The 21,993-nt window shown below is 39.6% G+C and overlaps 1 protein-coding gene across 2 annotated transcripts in view; it reads right to left on the bottom strand.

Annotated features, from left to right (window-relative positions):
* Nucleotides 1–21,993, bottom strand: part of asap2a (ArfGAP with SH3 domain, ankyrin repeat and PH domain 2a) — a 218,325-nt gene that overhangs the window by 68,656 nt on the left and 127,676 nt on the right. For both annotated transcript variants that reach the window (XM_069886255.1, XM_069886254.1), the window contains exons 7-13: nt 17,267–17,352; nt 17,039–17,114; nt 13,906–13,992; nt 3,750–3,853; nt 2,346–2,415; nt 1,736–1,823; nt 947–995 (exon numbers count right to left, since the gene is read on the bottom strand). In XM_069886255.1, the coding sequence (XP_069742356.1) occupies nt 947–995; nt 1,736–1,823; nt 2,346–2,415; nt 3,750–3,853; nt 13,906–13,992; nt 17,039–17,114; nt 17,267–17,352 (560 nt within the window). The remainder of the gene's footprint in view (nt 1–946; nt 996–1,735; nt 1,824–2,345; nt 2,416–3,749; nt 3,854–13,905; nt 13,993–17,038; nt 17,115–17,266; nt 17,353–21,993) is intronic.

The following is a 21,993-nucleotide window of genomic DNA, read 5'->3' as shown; positions in this document are numbered from 1 at the left end:
GAAATTGACAAGTTTCTGACCTCATAAGCCACAGTAGCTGGTCGGCAGCATCTTGCACTGAATCACCAAACAGTAAATATCCGCACATCTACTCTCACTCCTAACCTCAACTCTGGCAGCAAACCAACCCATGTCTCCCAGTGTCCCTGTTCCTCGACCTCGCTGAATACCTGGTCTGCCTCTAAAATCCAGCTTCATTGCAACACAAGCCATATATTAACATAGCAATTAAAAACATGAAATTACAAGATTTAGGAAGTCACGTATATGAGAATAAGTACGGTAAATGTAATTTTTACATTTGAAATGAATAAATGACAGCCCAATCCATGCTCCTTGCCAGTTACAGGCCAGCCCCTACTCACGACTGATATTTCATTGATTGTGAGCGCAAGAACATCAAAATAAACAGGAGAGACCTCTTGATGAAAGTACAATGTTCATCAACATTCCCAGTAACAAATGACCGACTTTGCAAACAAATATTTTCAAGAACAAATAAATAGCAAGTCAGTGGAGAACAATATTTTATGTAGATAGAAGTACAATTTCTATCACTTCTAACAATATTTCTTCTCATGTTCACATTGTTCACATTATGTGGCAACAAGACTAAAACACTCATCTTACTTAAAGGGAAGAGGTCATCCAAAGAATTGGATGCAAGTCAATCCTGCAAAATACAAAGAAGCAGTTCCTCCACTTTTATAACAAGATCTAATGTGCTTCAGGGCGAATAGTGCAACACAAGTTTGAATGTGCCAGTTTCTGTGAAGGACCATCTATCCATTTTTAAATCCTTACCATCATTCAGTTTCTGAAGACATACTGTAGTAACTTATGAAAGACTATTTACAAAGAAGAAATAATTATTTGGAACAAATCCATTATTATTATTAACAAATCTTCTTAAGTTGTTGTGTTTTCATTAGTATTTTTAACTTACACTTGGCATTCTTGTTCATCATCCACTTGAAAATGGTATGTTCTATCATCTGTACAAGAAGATGCACCACCAAATTAGTATTCCAACCATCAGATTCAGAATTAAAAAATGCTTTTATTCACTTAAAAGACACTTAGTAGCATAAAATTATTATAAAGAATATTGTTTCAAAAAAAATTTCAATTAAGTTAGTTTCATGAAAATTTCAACCTTTTAAAAAGTTTTCCAAAAAAGCTTCCTGAATTTTCCGAGAGAGCTTGCATGGTGAGCACCATTAACGTACACGTTTCAAAATGTACCCACTACCTTGGTCACCTCCCTCATGGATACTTACCCAACATTATTCACCCTCTGCCCATTTTCTTAAATTTCTCCTTACTTTCAAACCTCCCTTGCCCAGCCCCTTCTTCCTTTCTTATTCTCACATTTTCTTCCCCATTTTCATTTTCACCCTCATTCACTACCCAGCTTGAATTTGGGTATTTGCTGATTCCTTACTCTTATTGAAATCAACACCTAGTTACCAAAGCAAAATAATTAAGTTCTAAAAATTTTGAAATTAATTGTTAGAATACCACTGTTTAATAATAGACAAGAAATATCTTCAATTTTGAGACAGAGAATAGTGTTTCTTGAAGTTTGTCAAATTTATAGCAATTTTTTTGCACATTTATTTTATAATATTTTTTATAAGTACTTTATTGTTTTACACACTTCTAAACCTAAATTAACCTTTGGATTTTATGTACAAACAATTTGGCTATTTTTTTTTAAAATGTGGAAACATACGTGATATCAGATCAAAACATTTTCGTTCTTCAGGATTTGCCTTCACCTGACATGTAAGTAGATTGAGCTTTGCTGGTGGTCTATTAACCTAAATAATAATTAAAAAAAATCAGAAACATGGAAGGCATTCAGACAAAACTTTGGTAATAATAACAAAACTGCTGTACTGTAGTAGAAACCACTATACTTGAACAGGAAATTACATCCTTTGAACATTTGATGTGTATGAAATCATGTTTTTTATTGTTATTCCAATATTAAAACTGCTCAATATTACTGTCCACAGTTCCAATAGAGTAAAAAGTGACAAGGTGTACCGTAAACCCAGACTTTCATCAGTCCCATCAGTTTCCCAATGTACAGGTTAGATCTAAATTTCCACTAATTTCATAATTCGTTTGAGAAACAAAAGTCCTGGAGGTTATATTTTTTCCATACCTGTATGATTTTTGACTAATGTGCATCTTTTACTTTTTTACATGGCAAGGCAGTTGTGGTTTATTCCTTTAATTATGTTATATTACAAATTGTCTGAAATCTGGTCCTCCTTTGCAATCATCAAAAAGTTGATATGGATAAAAATCTCCAGTAATTTTTTTTTTAAACTTACTGTTCCATGTGAAATTGTCAGATAACCATTTTTTACTGTACACTTCCTTTTCTGCCACACTTTCCTCAGCCTGAAAAAAAATACATCAAAATTAAAATCTGCAATATAATGTCAGTAACCACAGTCTTTACTTCTAGGAAATATTACTTGTTTAAATTTGGAGTAATTCTGAACTGTTTTTAGACCTCTAAATATGAAGTAATTGCAATGAACTTCCAAAGCTACTGGTGTCTATCTAATCCAGTAACGCACATTGTAGGGTGGGAAGAGCACATTTAGAATCCAGATCACTTTTAAGACCATAAACAACATGTTTTTTTTTAAACCATCATCAAATGTAATAAAACTTCATTAATCCAACAAGTTTTGGTAGTGCCAAACTGGCAGATTTTCCAGATCAATGGATGTTACTTTTATGAATATCTCCACACTTCTTTACTTCACAATTTTTATTTAAAAAAGGTTATGCATTATGATAGCAAATCTTCAAAAGAGATAGGAATGTTGAGTCTGGAAGCCAGACTACCAGAGTGAAAAAGATGACAGCAAACATCACCCTATGAACCAAATATTGAACCATTGAGATTCCCAAATTCTCAGTGAGCAGATTATCATTGTAATGTTATTTTCAGTCTTGTTGAAAGACATAAATGCTATGGTTCTCTTTACCATCTTGTTCCTGCTCCACTCACTGCCCCCTCATTACCCAATGCCACATCCCCAATACACTTGCTTGCCAGAAACTGTCTCCACTATAACTGTCTTGCTGCATGATATGGTTTCAGATTTGTGCCTAATGGTACCATGCCCACATTATTTATTTCAGTGTTATAGCTCAGTGTCATGCCTCAAGAAACTTGCCAAAATACATTTGTGATGAATCCTACCATGAGCACAATAAACTTGGATCTAGTGGCAGGCACCAATATGATTTGAGTACAAGATCCAAGTCAGGTCTGGGCTTGAATTTTGCCTCAGAATCTCTAGTTTACACTTTAATAACCAAATAAGTCCCTGGTCCTGGAGTCAAATGGAAGCCTGGGAGACAGCTGGAAGATTTGAATCATAGTTTGGGTGCTTAGTCCAGCCTCTATAGCATCTCTTCTGGACCTCATATGCTTCTCCTGATGATGTTACAGGTCTACCATAAAAAGGATCTGGAGATTCCAGTGTACTAATGACTTGCCTCTAGCCATGCTTATTAGCAGTAACAGTCAAGTTGGACTGAAGTGAGAAGTAATTGTGGGCTGTATGTTGTTCAGCATAGACCTATTTATCCTGGTTGGTTTGCATGACTTGCTTCAGCAAAGTGAAAGCTTCTTTGAGAGAAATTCCCAAGATGGGCAGATTTTCAGACATTTCTTAAAATAGTTCAACAATGAATGAATAATACTTTTCACTTACCCATCACTTTTTTTATACAATGCACCACATTTTTCTGTTCCATGCTCCTTGTTTCCCTGAGGTTGATGCAAGCTGTACATGGTGCTCTGGCGAACCTGTGAATCCTAAATGATGAAATAATTTTATTACATCTTAGGAACCCAAATGGTAGAATAATAAAATGTTTATTTGCTTCATTGATGTTAACAATCTGCTGCATAGTTTTGTCATTTATGCTAGTATGGTTATTCTATTAACTACTACTTTATGTAAATAACTTTTCATAATTTTAAAATGGTTAAATATCAGTGGCTCTGTGCATAACCATTTGCAGATTTTCTGTTAATATGATATCAATTTAACACTTTATCGTACAAAAAAGTGCAAATCTATTTGAATATTACTCAAATAGCAAAAGGCAATTGGATAGACTATAGTTAAGATCAAATGTTAACGGTCTTAGGAAACTTTTTGCAAGATCAAAGATCCCAATGACATATTTTAGCATTTTTCCTATTCTCTCTTTAGAAGTCATGGAAGGATGATACCATACTTTATTTTTAAAGAAGGCCATGTTCTCATTACAACTTTTGATGCATAGACTATCCACAAGCATGTGATCTTCAACAATATACTACTTCCAAACTTATTTATAATCAATGCAATCTATATTGTAATTATTTCCCTATATAATCATTAATCAACTGGAAAGAACAAAAGTATTTTGAACTTGTTAATATTTCAAACATGAATACAACTAAGACTGGCCAATTTTGAATCAAAGTAATTTGCCTCTGGACTCAAAAGATTAAATCACCATCTTCACTTGCAATGTGAAAACCAATGAATTAATAGCTGAATTTTGCTTTGTAAGTTAATGTAAAATGGTCAGAAATTAGCTTCCTATTTGAAGGTTAAATTTCCTCTCTATTCTAATCTCTATATTCTTCTCCATGTCCTAACCAACATACAATAGTAAAAACTACTATAACACCAAAATAAACCACTAACAATTTATTTTGCTTCAATTAAAAATGTAAAATTACTATTTTAAATGCAATTAACCTTATTCAAATGAGGTTTAAATACTAAATATGATCTCTGAAATTAAATGACAGATTTTAAATATACACTATGTAGCACTAGATAAAACACAAAAATAACTTACTCTCCTAGACTTTGATCACAAAGGTATTTGCATTTTGGAAAGAAGCAAAATGTATCCTTTAGTTACAAGATTTTTTTTAACAAATCACACTTAACACAGTTATAATAAATTATTTTTATGAAAACCATTTTCTACAAATAGATACTGGTATATATTAACAAAGTATTTACACAGTCACAGTCATCAAAAACGTTGCATGGGATCTCTGAGGATCAATGTGGTTTCTTGCACACGTCCCTTGAGAATATATTTTAAATGTAAACACCAGTTGCAACTATTCACAAGTCTTCACAATAATCTGAAGTCAAACATCGCTGTCAAATGTCAATATGTGTAGATAGCATTGAAATGTTAAATCCTTTTAATTTGGCTCAGTTTAAATCAAAGACATACTGGCATCATTGAAAACTCTTCATCAGTTATTTTTTCCCTATGACAATACAACTCAACTTTCTTGTTTCACCTAATGTTTTTTAATACGTTATTTGATCCTGAAAATGGATTCAAGTGGATTTGAGTAACTTGAGCAATGGAATAAGAAAAACTGCTTCTTCTATCATTCACTGAAGCTATGGTTTATTTGTAAACACTAACCCACTTTTTATTCAAAATTACTAACCTCTACACATCTCTCTCTTTCCCCAATACAAATAACCTTTAGTCAAATAAAACATTTAATTTGACCAATGAGATGTTAAAATGTAGAAATCTAGTTGCTGCATTTACAGGAAATGAGAGGATTATAATCATCTAAGCAAAACAAATTTAGTAAGTCAGAACATTTCCACTTTTTGGGAAGTCCAACAAGGGGTACAAGACCAGTGCTCTTCTTCTTAGATAGTCCCTTATAGAAAATGACCTGTTTCAACTCCAGTTTTGTTAGTCCTGAGTTGACAAATGAGGCCAATGTGGGAATTGCAGACTCCACCATTATGTGTGAAAAAGCATGTAGTTTCATCTGGAGCTTAAGTTGCAATTCTGTGTACTTCAAGTTAATGAACTTGAAATTCTCAATCACACCCCAAATATTCCACCACTTTTGTGAGGTTGTGAGCTGAAATATTGCTTTTTCCCCCAAGGTTTTCAGAACCTCTTTAAACTATTTCCTCTATTCACATGATAATCGTTTCTCTCAACCTAGATTAGATGACCATTCGAGTAATGTGGTTTGCAGAGGTGAACAATGCGTCTTGCCCCAAGTGAAACACTGAGGTGTCAGAGGCCTGGGAGAGTATACAGAAAACTATTCACTCCACCACCCCCCCCCCCCCCCGCCCCGCCCGCACAAGAACATTTGGGACATCTTGTAGAGACAGTATTGAAGGTTTCAGTGAATGAATGGTTTGGCCTCTGAATATGTGCAAACATCAATGTTATCTGCATACTACAAATTAATTTCTGAGGTTTAGGTAACCTTGGTTCTGGAGTGTAGCTGATACAAGTTTAGCAATTTATTATTGTCTATGAAGATAGCTCTGCTCTCATGAGAAATTTCTTTGGAGGAGAGGTATATTGCAGTGACAAAAGTGTTGGATGAATGATGCAACTTGGTTTGGCCAATCTTTACTGATATTAGCTTGGCAATCATATATATAATCTTGATACATCACACAAGTTAAAGGAGCAGAAGCAGGCCACTAGACCCATTAAGTCTGGTCCATGACTCTACACTAAGCTGAATTATGCTCACACCTCGTTCCATTTTCCAGCCTTTTCCCCATATCCCTTGATACGCTTACCAATGAGATACTTGTTCATTTCCTGTTTAAATATTTGTTTGGCAGTGAGTTCCACAGATCCACGACCCTCTGACTAAAGAAGTTCTTCCTAATATCTGTTTAATATGGATAACATAATTTTAAGACTATGACCCCATGTCCTCAATTCATCCATCAAGGGAAACATCTTATCCACATTCACTCTGTCAAATCCTTTCAATATTCAAAATGTCTCTATAAGATCCCCCCTCTCATTCTCCTATATTCCAATGAATACAACCCAAGAGCTGTCAAACGCTCCCCATATGCCAGACCCTGCATTCCAGGAATCATCCTAGTAAATCTCTTCTGTGCCCTCTCCAACAACATCACATCTTTTCTAAGATAGGGGGCCCAAAACTGCACACAGTACTCTAAATGGGATCTCACCAGTGCCCCATAGAGTCTCATTAACACCTCTCTAGGTTGTACGCTATACCTCTTGAAATGAACGTTAGCATAGCATTTGGCTTCTTCATTACCAATCCCACCTGGGCATTAACTCGTAGATTACTCTACACAAGGATGCCCAGGTCTCTTTGCACCTCCGAGGAATGAATTTTCTCCCCATCCAGATAGTTCTCTGCCTGTTTCTTTCCATTGCTAAAATGTACAACCGAACACTTGTACTTCAACATTGTACTTAATCTGCCATATTTTTGGCCAGTCTCCCAATCTGTCTATGTCCTTCTGCAATTTTATAGTTTCTTCAACACTTCCTGCTCAGCCACCTATTGTAGTATCATCCACAAATTTGGCCTCAAAACCATTCATTCCACAATCCAAATCATTAGTATAAATTGTAAACAGCAGCGGCCCCCAATACTGACCCCTGCGGAACACCGCTTGTTACAGGCAGCCATCCTGAACGGGATCCATTAATTTCAACCCTTTGCTTTCTGGCTATCAGCCAATTTTCCATCCAATCTAATAGCATCCCTATAATTCCATGGACCTTCATCTTATTGATCAGCCTAACATGCTGATAAATATCGAAAGCCTTTTGAAAATCCAAATATATTACATCCACAGTATTCCCTTCGTCTATCCTACCTGAGATTTCTTCAATAAACTCTAATAGGTTAGTCAGGCATGATCTAACCTTTAAAAAAAAACCATGCTGACTAGGACCAATCCTGTCCTGCATTTCCAGGTATTTCATAACTTCATCCTTGAGGATTGACTCTAATATCTTCCTAACCACCGACATCAGACTTATAGGCCCATAATTTCCTTTTTTCTATTTCCCACCTTTCTTGTACAACAGAACCACATTTGCAACCTTCCATTCTCCTGGAACCACGCCAGAGTCTATTGATTTCTGGAAGATTGGCACCAATGGATCTACAATCTCCAAAGCAACCTCTTTCAAAACCCGCTTTTATCTTAGCCTTAACTTCTTTTGTTAGCCACATTGGTACCATCTTTCCTTTGACTAATTTCCTTTTCCTTGGAATATATCTATCCTGCAGGCCTTTTATTATTTGCAAAAATATCTTCCAATCCTGCTCTGTACTTCCAACTATTTGGCTTTTCCAGTCGACCTGAGCCAGTTCTTTCCTCATATCACCATGAATCCTATCTGACTCACTGAATAATTTTTTTTCTGTTTATTCAATCACTGTACAGATGCCAATGGCAATATACTTCAGACTATCTCACAAGCTGCAGACACTGCAATTCCTGTGGATTTCTTGTCAGGATGCCTGTAAGGTGTTGTCAGAGAAGAGTAATCAAAAGTGTTCCTGACAACTTGACAAAAGTAAAGATGCATAATCAACATTTTGGGCTTGAGACCTTCATCAACATATGAGCAAAATGTAAGCAGGCATCCAAACAAAAAGGTTGGGGGGGGGGGGCAGAGGGAGGAGCAGAGTCCCACAATCAGGAGGGAACAATCCCCCCACCCCCCAGCAAACAGCAGTGGGGAGGGGTGGGGAATGGCTCCGTGAATGGAGAGGGAAGAGAGCAGGAGAAAAGAAGTCTGAGGGATTGGGGAGAAGGGAGAACAAAGAGTAGGCTAGCAGAAACTGGAAAAGGTGATGTTAATGCCATCCAGTTGGAGAGTGCCTACACAGAAAATAAGGTGTTGCTCCTCCAATTTACAGGTGGTCTTGGTTTGACTGTACTGAGGCCATGGATAGACATATCAGCACGGTGATATGTGCAGAATTAAAATGGGAAATCTCTGTCATTGATGCAGACAGAGCGAAGGTGCTCAGCAAAGCAATCTCCAAGTCTGCGTCCAGTCTCTCTGATGTAAAGAAGGCCACTACAGGAGCACTGGATGCAATAGACAACTCCTGCAGATTCACAACTGAAGTTCGACTGTTTAGGGGCCCAAATGGTAGTGAGGAGGAGGTGTGGGTGCAAGCGTGACACTTCCTACGGCCACAGGGGTAAAATGCCAATGGGGGCTATTAATGGGAAAGGATGAGTACACAAGGGAATCACGGAGGGAGCAGTCCTTACGGAAGAAGGAGGGGGGAAAATGTGTCTAGTGGTGGGATCATGTTGTAGATGACAGAAATTAAAGACGATAATGTGTTGGTTCATAATGTGGTTCATGAGGATGCTGGTCACCACCTTCTCAAGGACAAATAGAGACAGTCAATAAACAAACAGCTGCTGTGAGTGAAGCATGAACGAGGTGTTCTGCTGGCTGGCTGAATATTTGCTCCGATCTTCACAAAGGTGTTATAAAAGGTGTTATGTGTTGCTTCAGAGACCTTTACTTTTACAATTTTAAACTTTGACTTCAAACTTTTACCTAAAGCGTTTACTTTTAAGTTTATTCATTTCCTTGACATTTTTGTCATTGGTTTGAGTTTCTGGTTGATTGAATGCTGGATAAAGGGGATTTTACTGTACAGTATTTTTTACTTTCCTGGCACAGGGAAAGCAGCAGCGGCCCCGGCCCCGGTCCGGGCAGAGGGTAGGCGGCGGCAGCCCCGGTCCGGGCAAGAGCGAAGGGGAAGCGGCGGCCCCGGCCTCGGTCGAGTGAGGCAGGCGGAGGCCCCGGCCCGGGCAGAAGCGAGGGGGAGACAGCGGCCCCGGCCTCGGTCAAGTGAGGCAGGCGGAGGCCCCGGTCTGGGCAGAAGCGAGGGGGTGGCGGTGGCCCCGGCCTAGGCAGAGCGAAGCAGGCGGAGGCCCCGGTCCGGGCAGAAAGAAGGAGGCGGCGGCCCCGGTCCGGGCACAGGGAAAGCACCAGTGGCCCAGGCCCTGGTCCGGGCAGTATGGTCCGACCTAGGAGGGGAGGCAGGCCCCTCCAGCCTGGGTAAGAAACTTGCATAGGAGAAGGCCACTCCGATATAAAACCTACGACCCAAGGACCTCGCTGCCACGTTCCAGCTTGCTTGGCCACAGCACACGAACCATGGGTGTAAAAGGTGGGGCCAGTACTGTGCACACTGCACTCCACCTAAAAGCTCCTTTGCGCAGGCCCGAGGACATGTCCACGTCCTCCCCTTCCACGTCCTCCCCCTCAAAAGATGCTTACAAACTCAAGCTAGCATGCTGGAACATCAGAACCATGCTAGACAAGGCTGACAGCCACCGACCTGAACGTCGGACTGCTCTCATCACACATGAACTCCTCAGACTTCACATCGACATAGCCGCTCTCAGTGAAGTCCGCCTTGCAGATGTAGGCAGCCTCCAAGAAAGTGGCGCGGGCTACATACTCTACTGGTCTAGCAAGCCTATGGATGAACGATGCCTATCTGGTGTAGGCTTCATGGTCAAGAACTCCATTGCCTCCAAACTCGAAAACCTCCTGACAGGCCACTCGGACTGGATCATGTCCATGCGACTCCCCCTTCAAAACAAGCGTCGCATCACCCTCATCAGTGTCTATGCTCCAACCCTCCAGGCGGAACAAGCAGAAAAGGACAAGTTCTACATTGATCTGCGCAACCTCATTCAATGCACCCCTACAGCCGACAAGGTTGTCATCCTTGGTGACTTCAACATTCGCATCGGCAAAGACTCAAAAACCTGGCCAGGAATCCTGGGCAAGCATGGTGTCGGCAAGTGCAACGACAACGGGTGCCTCCTGTTGGAGCTCTGCGCAGAACAGCGGCTTGTCATTACAAACACCCTTTTTCAGCAGAGGGACAGCCTGAAGACTACCTGGATGCAACCCCGATCCAAACACTGGCACCTCCTGGACTACGTCCTGGTGCGAGAAAGAGACAAACGAGATGTGCTCCACACCAGGGTCGTGCCCAGCGCAGAATGCCACAGTGATCACCGGCTGGTTCGCTGCAAGCTCAACCTTCACTTCAAGCCAAAGTCCAGGAACAGTAAAGGCCCCAGAAAAAGGTTCAATGTTGGAAACCTGCAGTCAGACGAAGTGAGAGGAAACTTCCAGGCAAACCTCAAAGCAAAGCTCGAGGATGCAATCCGCCTCACGGACTCGTCCCCTGAAACCCTCTGGGATCAGCTGAAGACTACCACAGTGCAATCCACTGAAGAGGTACTGGGCTTCTCCTCCAGGAAAAACAAGGACTGGTTCGACGAAAACAGCCAGGAAATCCAGGAGCTGCTGGCAAAGAAGTGAGCTGCCCACCAGGCTCACCTTACAAAGCCATCCTGGCCAGAGAAGAAACAAGCCTTCCGTCGTGCATGCAGCCATCTTCAACGCAAACTGCAGGAGATCCAAAATGAGTGGTGGACTAGCATCGCCAAACGAACCCAGCTCAGCGCGGACATTGGCGACTTCAGGAGTTTTTACGAGGCTCTAAAGACTGTGTTCGGCCCCTCACCCCAAGTCCAAAGCCTGTTGCACAGCTCAGACGGCAAAGTCCTCCTCAGCGACAAGATCTCCATCCTCAACCGATGGTCAGAACACTTCCAATCTCTTTTCAGTGCCAACCGCTCAGTCCAAGAATCCGCCCTGCTCCAGCTCCCTCAACAACCCTTGAGGCTAGAGCTGGATGAGGTCCTTACCCGGGAAGAGACATATAAGGCAATTGAACAACTGAAAAGTGGCAAAGCAGCAAGTATGGATGGAACCCCCCCAGAGGTCTGGAAGGCTAGCGGCAAAACTCTTCATGCCAAACTGCATGAGTTTTTTCAAGCTCTGCTGGGACCAAGGAAAGCTGCCTCAGGACCTTCGTGATGCCATCATCATCACCCTGTACAAACACAAAGGCGAGAAATCAAACTGCTCAAACTACAGGGGAATCACGCTGCTCTCCATTGCAGGCAAAATCTTCGCTAGCATTCTCCTAAATAGAATAATACCTAGTGTCGACGAGAACGTTCTCCCAGAATCACAGTGCGGATTTCGCACAAACAGAGGAACTACTGACATGGTCTTTGCCCTCAGACAGCTCCAAGAAAAGTGCAGAGAACAAAACAAAGGACTCTACATCACCTTTGCTGACCTCACCAAAGCCTTCGACACCGTGAGCAGGAAAGGGCTTTGGCAAATACTAGAGGGCATCGGATCCCCCCCAAAGTTCCTCAACATGGTTATCCAACTGCACGAAAACCAACAAGGTCGGGTCAGATACAGCAATGAGCTCTCTGAACCCTTCTCCATTAACAATGGCGTGAAGCAAGGCTGCGTTCTTGCACCAACCCTCTTTTCAATCTTCTTCATCATGATGCTGAAACAAGCCATGAAAGACCTCAACAATGAATACGCTGTTTACATCCGGTACTGCATGGATGGCAGTCTCTTCCAAGCTCACAACAAGACACAAGAGCAACTTGTCCGTGAACTACTCTTTGCAGACGATGCCGCTTTAGTTGCCCATTCAGAGCCAGCTCTTCAGCGCTTGACGTTCTGTTTTGCGGAAACTGCCAAAATGTTTGGCCTGGAAGTCAGCCTGAAGAAAACTGAGGTCCTCCATCAGCCAGCTCCCCACCATGACTACCAGCCCCCCCACATCTCCATCGGGCACACGAAACTCAAAACGGTCAACCAGTTTACCTATCTCGGCTGCACCATTTCATCGGATGCAAGGATCGACAACGAGATAGACAACAGACTCGCCAAGGCAAATAGCGCCTTTGGAAGACTACACAAGAGAGTTTGGAAAAACAACCAACTGAAAAACCTCACAAAGATTAGCGTATACAGAGCCGTTGTCATACCCACACTCCTGTTCGACTCCGAATCATAGGTCCTCTACCGGCATCACCTACGGCTCCTAGAACGCTTCCACCAGCGTTGTCTCCGCTCCATCCTCAACATTCATTTGAGCGACTTCATCCCTAACATCGAAGTACTCGAGATGGCAGAGGCCGACAGCATCGAATCCATGCTGCTGAAGATCCAACTGCGCTGGGTAGGTCACGTCTCCAGAATGGAGGACCATCGCCTTCCCAAGATCGTGTTATATGGCGAGCTCTCCACTGGCCACCGTGACAGAGGTGCACCAAAGAAGAGGTACAAGGACTACCTAAAGAAATCTCTTGATGCCAGCCACATTGACCACCGCCAGTGGGCTGATATCGCCTCAAACCGTGCATCTTGGCGCCTCACAGTTCAGCGGGCAGCAACCTCCTTTGAAGAAGACCGCAGAGCCCAACTCACTGACAAAAGACAAAGGAGGAAAAATCCAACACCCAATCCCAACCAACCAATTTTCCCCTGCAACCGCTGCAACCGTGTCTGCCTGTCCCGCATCGGACATGTCAGCCACAAATGAGCCTGCAGCTGACGTGGACATTCACCCCTCCATAAATCTTCGTCTGCGAAGCCAAGCCAAAGAAGACAGAGACTGTGGGATGGTAGGTGTGGACAAGGGGAATCCTGTTTTTGTTGCATCTGGGGGGAGTATTTGAGGAATATCCAAATTAATCACTTGATATAAAACATATAAAATATTCGATACTGATCAAAATTTGTTAGATCATCATATTTTTAACTAATTAAGGAAAACAGTCATCAACCCTGTTAGAAAACAAGTTTTTTTACTGAATATGTAAAGTATCTGTAATTCCTGGAAGCACAAAATATCAGAATTAAGCAGTATTTGAAGTAGATGCGAAATTTCTGGGTATACAAAATTTATCTACTGAAATTTTAAAGTTTATATTTGTGTTATTATCATCAGTAATCATTGCATTAAAGTCAGATCTCTTCATGCAGGATGCACAGTTTCAAAAATTCAACATTTACTATTAAACTATAATAATTCATTGCCTGGATGAATTTACACAATGTTGTTCTCCAAATGCAAAGTAAAACATGACTAAAAACATCTAATGCATCAGCATGAGACGGCCAAGCGCTCACCTCTTTTTGTTCAACCTGAAGCCCTGCTTTCAGTACATCGCGAAGTTGAACAAGTTGTTTCCTTTCCTCATCCTGGACTTGCTTGATCTGGAAATAAAATCCACATGATCATATGTCGGAACAAAAATAGTTGTTCTAGCCATCAGCAGCAAAATTAGAAAAAATATAGTAAATGCTACTCTTTTCAATAATTATCCTCTAAGCACAAAAGCAAACACACAAAACACTTTGAACCATAGAGCATTACAGCACAGAAATAGATCCTTTGTCCCTTCTAGTCAGTGTCCAACTATTTTTCTGCCTAGTCTCACTGACCTTCACCCAGTCCATATCCCTCCATAACCCTCTCATCCATGTACCTGTCCAAATTTTTTTTAATGTTAAAATTGAGCCCATATTCACCACTTCAGCTAGCTGCTCGTTCTACACTCCCACCATGAAGAAGTTCCCCTAATGTTCCCCCTAAATATCTCCCCTTTCACCCTTAACCCATGTCCTCTGGTTTATATTGCACTTAATCATAGTGGAAAAATAGTACTTGAATTTACTCTATCTATACCCCTCATAAATTTATGTACCTCTATCAAATCTCCCCTCATTTTTCTATGCTCCAGGGAATACTGATTAGGATAAATAGGATTAAAAATACTTCTCTCTTTTGTAAAGTATTATTGCCTAACCACATCCAGACAAAAAGCTGGACAAGGCAAAATGAAGCAGATCTTAAGCAATTCTTTGAATGTCCTGTAGAGCACCATTCAACAAAATTATTCAATATATGACAACATACTTGCTGGCTGCAACACAGTGTGGTATTGGAGCTGCTCTGTTCAAGATCAGAAGACAATATAAAAGGTGGTGAATTCAGCTCAGAACATAAAATATCCATCGTCCATTTACATCATTTGCTGTCTTAAGAACCCTTCACATCCCAGACACACATTCTTTTCCCTCCTCCCATCAGGGAGGATACTCAAGAATGTGAAAACACATGCCCATAGGGTTAAAGACTGATTCCTTCCTGCACCATCAGGCTCCTGAATGACAGTGCTCTCAAGCTGCCCTTGCTTAGTGCTAAATGATCTTCCTTTGTACTCTGTAAATTGTGCTCTGTGCACAACTACGTGTAATGCTCAAGACAACCTTTGGGTCTGTTCACAGAAGAACCTGCTTATGTACTTCGTATTTTGTGACAAATAAACAAACTAATAAAATTTTCTTTTTCCACCTCATCTTCCTTGAATTAATTGTTCCATAACATATTTCATCTATAGGGAAAATGGCCAAGCATCATTACTGACAATGTAACTTCTACAAGCAGAAATCATACAGGAAATCCAAAACAAAGTTACAGTGTAAATGTGGAAAAGAGAACTGACTAATTTAGGAAAGATGCTGTTGGGGTTTGTGGGGATACGCAATCAACAGAACTGGACAAAATTGATGAAGAATAAAACAAAGTGAGATTAGGGTTTTAAAGAAAAACATTGGTGCAGGATTAGAACCATAGAACATTACAGCACAGAAACAGGCCCCTTTGGCCTTTCTAGTCTGTGCCAAACCATTTTTCTCCATTCACCCAGTCCATAGCCCTCCCCTCCCTCTTCCAGCAATGCACCTGCCCAAATTCTTCTTAAATGTTAAAATTAAGCCAGTATTCACCACTTCAGCTGGCAACTTATTCCACACCCACCATTCTTTATGTGAAGAAGATCCCCCTAATGTTCCCCTAAACTTTTCCCCATTCCCTCTTAACCCATTTTAATTGGAAAGCCAGAGTCAATTCCAAGATGATCAGCTGTCTGCTTTTGTGCTGAAACATTCTACCCTTTTACAGTTAAAGGTAACAAAATTACACAATTTATCAAACGTAGTCAATAAGTCAGTTAAATATAATTCATCAGATCCCATCTCAGTCTATTCTAGTGTCTGGCACAGTGAAAGCTTCCTTTAGTCACAGCACCATGCTGAATGGTGCTTGTCATAGAGGAATTAATTATTGCGATAAGGGGTAGGTCCAGGAACCTAATTGTTAACAGTATTCTGATTGTAAAACTAATGGTAGACTTTAAAAAAAATGAAAACAATATATTCCAAACAGACATCAACATATGTACTAAGATTGACAGAGCACTGTCATTCAGGAGCCTGATGGTGCAGGAAAGAATCAGTCTTTAACCCTATGGGCATGTGTTTTCACAAAAGAATGTGTGTCTGGGATGTGAAGGGTTCTTAAGGCAGCAAGTGATGTAAATGGACGATGGATATTTTGTTATGTTCTGAGTTGAATTCACCACCTTCTATAGTGTCTTCCGATCTTGAGGAGTATTATCTAATGGCGAAAAATTACTTCTGATTAGTATCACATCGTTAGTTGGTTAAACTCTAAATGTGCAGTCTTGCACAATCAAAAATTATTAAAATGGTGCTGTCAATTTGCATAATTGGACTCAAAACCTAGATAGAGTTAAATAGCTGGCAAAAAAAATGTAATGTGCAGATTATTAGCATTTATTGATACACTTCTTTGATAGTTCCAGTGAACATTGAGCACATGCTTGAAATTTATTTCCATCTGCCTGCCTCCCATAGCAATAGAGATGATTTTTTTTAAGCAGCTATCAAAAGATTTTCAGCAATTTTTTTTTATCAAATTATTTTGATTCTCTTTTATTCAACCTAGTTTAAATTTCACCCACAAAAAATATTTTAATCCCCAAATTAATTCTTAATTGATGAGTAAACACAAAAGATTTTGTGTGAAAAATGAAAATGCATAAATGGTTAAATCCATTAAGAACACAATATCTAGACATGAATATCACTAAGTACGTGACCATTGAGAGAACATGGCTTAATGCGATCAGATTCTAAAATTCAAACACTTTTATTTAGTAGAAAATATACTGTTCAAGAGCAAGTATTTCTCCGTATTTTAAAGCAGATTACATTAATGTCAATAACAGATCAAAAGATTAGTATGACATAGATCAGACTCGAGAGTAAAAATAAAACCAAAAATGTGTACAATTTGTTTTCACTCTCTAATCAACAGAAAATAGCCATTCGCATTATTTCATACTCTATACAATGTATGCAAAGGATTTTCATTCACAATAATAATTAAACTTACAGCATGCAAATCTGTAGCTAGCTTTTCCATGGAAGGTTTTAAACTTTCGACAGCCTTCAAGCCATCCTGAAAAAAACTGATTTTAAACAGTTAAGCTGGAATACATCATGAAAATTAGTCAAAACTATGCCCATAGCTGAATAAAATTAGATTTAAACATTCTAATATATATTTAAGGTGCTACCATTTTTTAAAAATAGAATATAAATGAAAAATTTAAAATCTTACTTGCATTGTGCGTGGAAATATTTAATCAGGTTCTGGAGTAAATCAACACCTTTCTTAATCTTGATCTCATTGACCTTAAGCAAATACTGTGAAAACAATGAATATATTGAATCTGAAAAATCACTCGACACTCAAGATATCCAGTATGACAAGGTTCTTGAGAAGTGCATGCATGATGTGATACAATTTTTAAAGATTATCTACACAAATCACACAACAAAGTTGATTTCAGACTTTTGTTGACAACCTTTTTTCTCTCCAAGACTATACTCCATAGTTCTACAATCCATGGACTAGAAAGAATGTTGAGGCATCTCAGGACATTCTGTGCCTCAATGATAATCACTTTTCATTCTTGTAAATGGGTATTGGCAAATTCTTTGTAGATCTACATCCTCATTCAGAAATACATTTTGTTAATCCAGGTGACACTGACCCCAAGATTGTTTTGATCCGTGTACCTAAAATCACCAAAGCCCAACACCTATTTTACACTTTTGTACTTCAATAGCCTTACAATAAAAGGCAACATAACATTATCTTTGCTAAATGTCTCTTGTATCTGGTGTGGCGGCGTGCAATTACTGAGATCGGCCTGGCACATTGCGCAGCAGCAGACACGGACAGAGATCACTAAAGCGACTCACAGGACAACAAACCAGCGGGGGTAGAAGCTGGGGCAGCATCAGACCGACAGCCCTAAAATGGCATTGGTCAAGCTGCCCAGATAACTCAGCAGAAACAGGCTGGGGAAGAAGGCCATTCATATACATGGATGTTCCCGCCCGCTATTGTTATTCATATGGATGACTCAGTCAATCAGCAAGAACGGCGGGAACTTGAACAGTATAAAAGCAGCCTTTCCAGCCCTAATAAATGAGTGAGGTTAAGCTCACGCTGTTTCTTTGTAGCAGTCGGCTACACTGGTAATTTTATCTTCATAAACGTGGATACTAAAATCTTTGTTCATCAATATTAACTATAGTTTTTCATCATTAAAAAAACCTCACCTTTACCACTGTTTTAACCAAAATAAATCCGCACGGATGGCAGTCTCTTCAATCTGAGGCGCCTGCAAGCTCAAACCAAGACACAAGAGCAACTTGTCCGTGAACTACTCTTTGCAGACGATGCCGCTTTAGTTGCCCATTCAGAGCCAGCTCTTCAGCGCTTGATGTCCTGTTTTGCGGAAACTGCCAAAATGATTGGCCTGGAAGTCAGCCTGAAGAAAACTGAGGTTCTCCATCAGCCAGCTCCCCACCATGACTACCAGCCCCCCCACATCTCCATCGGGCACACGAAACTCAAAACGGTCAACCAGTTTACCTATCTCGGCTGCACCATTTCATCGGATGCAAGGATCAACAACGAGATAGACAACAGACTCGCCAAGGCAAATAGCGCCTTTAGAAGACTACACAAGAGAGTCTGGAAAAAAAACCAACTGAAAAACCTCACAAAGATAAGCGTATACAGAGCCGTTGTCATACCCGCACTCCTGTTCGGCTCCGAAACATGGGTCCTCTACCGGCATCACCTACGGCTCCTAGAACGCTTCCACCAGCATTGGCTCCACTCCATCCTCAACATTCATTGGAGCGACTTCATCCCTAACATCGAAGTACTCGAGATGGCAGAGGCCGACAGCATCGAATCCATGCTGCTGAAGATCCAACTGCGCTGGGTAGGTCACGTCTCCAGAATGGAGGACCATCGCCTTCCCAAGATCGTGTTATATGGCGAGCTCTCCACTGGCCACCGTGACAGAGGTGCACCAAAGAAGAGGTACAAGGACTACCTAAAGAAATCTCTTGGTGCCTGCCACATTGACCACCGCCAGTGGGCTGATATCGCCTCAAACCGTGCATCTTGGCGCCTCACAGTTCGGCGGGCAGCAACCTCCTTTGAAGAAGACCGCAGAGCCCACCTCACTGACAAAAGACAAAGGAGGAAAAACCCAACACCCAACCCCAACCAACCAATTTTCCCCTGCAACCGCTGCAACCGTGTCTGCCTGTCCCGCATCGGACTTGTCAGCCACAAACGAGCCTGCAGCTGACGTGGACATTTACCCCCTCCATAAATCTTCGTCCACGAAGCCAAGCCAAAGAAAGAACCAAAATAAATAATCTTTCTTTTTCCCCACATCTTATTTGCTATCTTAATCTGTATCATTTTGAACCCATCATAATTCACTTCCTATTTTTGCTTTGCATCATCAGTAAATCTGAATAGGTCTGAGGTAACCAGCCAGTGAAAGTTTGTTTAGCAGAAAATTAACCATTTATTCCAATTCAATATTTTTACTTGTCCTTTCAACAATACTCTATTCTAGATAACTTGCAAAATCTCTCCGTGGCCTTCTTAAATTTAACAAACTTTCGATGGTACCTTTTGAAAAACAGATATAATACATCCATCTTGCCAAATGCATCTCAAAAACACTGATGCCAATTTATTTTGATAATGATACCTCACACTTCCCTCCTTCCTTGAAAAGCAATGTTATTATTTATTACCTCTCAACTATTCCAAATTCTGGGGAACTTTAGAAAATACAATGGTTTTCTTTTTTTTTTAAACTTTATTTAAAATTTTATGACATGAATAAAATAAAAATTACATCTAAAGAAATAATAAAAAATAAGATAATAAAAATTAGAATACTACATCATTAAACTACACAAATTAACCCCCCCCCAATAATTATAACACAACATTAATCGTCTAATTTAAAATTAGTCCAACCCTCCCCCCAAAATAAAGAGTGAAGAATTAATTAACAATGTTGTAAATAAAATAGAAAAAACCCCACTTACAAAAAAAAGAATAAAACTTAACAACAAAAAAAATTACTAACAAAAAAATCAATACTAAAATAATACATTTAAACATATATTTAAATCAAACATAATACATGTATTTAACAAATAAAATCCACTTTAAAACCAAGTTCAAATATTACAATCATATATCAACCACATATCTGTTATACAAAAAATCATAATTAATAATACATAAATATAGAATTTCCATTAATACCAAGTTTCCTTTATAATTCATCGAGAGAACAAAAACATCCCTTAGAAAAACAATCAGATAAACTTTTTATTCACTTCCCCTCCCCTTATATAAAAAAAGAAAAAGTTCAAACTCTTATAAAATTCTCCATATTCTTCATTTATAACATCTTCAAAATTCTCTATCGAAATTAACTTAATTTTATTAAACTCTTCTCCCTCAATGTATTTGTACTTGATTTTCTTCTTTTTCTTCTTAACACCTTTCCCCTCATCTTCCTCTTCATCTAATTCAACATCCTCAATTTTTGACTTATTATCTTCTGTGACATCATCCTCTTAAAAAAGAAAAAAAAGAAACCCCCCCAAAAAAGAGAAAAAAAGAGAGAGCAAAAACCTCCTAATTCCCTCTCAATTACAATCAGAAAACAAAAAGAGTTTAAAAAATTATTTATTTTTTAAAAAAAATTTAAAAAAAAACCTTCACTTCTTAACCCAAAAATTAAAAAGAAAAAAAAACAGGTCGGAGGTCACGACTACTTCCTCCTGTTTAAACCGCCCAAAGCGGTAACTCCCCCAAAATATTGGGTGTGAGATAACTCACAGGTAGCTCATGACTTCTGGAAACTAGTGCCCACCCAGTTCCCTCTCCCAACTCCCATTTCATTAAACTATCATCATTATTTAAACTATTTAAACTCTTCTCAAAAAAAAAGATAAAAGTTTTATTTTTTAAAATCAACGTTACCACTTCGGTCACCATTGCTTCCATTTCTTTTAAAAATCTGGATCCCACCTTACATCTCTACTCTCTTTGGAGACCTTAAAGGACTACATCGTTCCTGAAACTGCATGATTGGTAGAGACTGAGCAAAGTCCCTAACCTCTTTACGATTGTCAAAGAACTTTGGCTGATTTCCATCCTGAAAAATCTTCAGTACCGCAGAATACCTGAATGTTGCCTTATGTCTTTTTTTCCACAACCATTCTTTCACAGAATTAAATTCGCGTCGTTGAAACATAATTTCTTGACTCAAATCTTGATAGAAGAAAACAGGATTATTCTGAACCATCAAAGGAGATCTATTTTGCTGGGCATTTCTAATAGCCGTACGTAAAAATGTCTCTCTGTCACAATAGTTTAAACAAGGGATAAGAACAGGTCTTGGATTCTGTCCTGAAAAAGATTTTCTTCTTAAAACTTTATGAGCACGTTCCAGTATTATACCTTCAGGGAATTTATCCTGTCCTAACACTCGTGGAATCCATTCATTAAAAAATTTTCTTGGATCTGGTCCTTCTATGCCTTCTGGCAAACCAACAATTTTCACGTTGTTCCGTCTAGATTGATTCTCCAAATAATCAACCTTTTTTGCTAAATTTTTATTTTGGATCTGCAATGTTTCAATTATTCTATTTTCATTTTGCAGATGATCCTGTACATCGACTAAACCTTGATCACACATTTCAAATCGTTCAATGGTTTCAAGCTTAAAAGCTCCATTAATGGCTTCCGCCATCGCATTAATCTTGGAAATAAACGGGTTCACAAAATTAGCTAAGTGACTCAATAGAGAATATATCTTATCTTCAAGATCCTTAACAGACATTTCAACAGAAGTAGATTCAGGCATAATGGGGTCTTGCTGTTCCTTAGAGACCACGGGATCTTCTGTCCCTTCCCTTAATTTAGTATCTTTTGTAGCA

The sequence above is a fragment of the Narcine bancroftii genome, chromosome 6 (assembly GCF_036971445.1).
Source record: "Narcine bancroftii isolate sNarBan1 chromosome 6, sNarBan1.hap1, whole genome shotgun sequence".
In the NCBI taxonomy this organism is placed as follows: Eukaryota; Metazoa; Chordata; class Chondrichthyes; order Torpediniformes; family Narcinidae; genus Narcine; species Narcine bancroftii.
The sequence above is the reverse complement of the archived record's forward strand: the minus strand, read 5'-3'. Positions and strand labels throughout refer to the sequence as shown.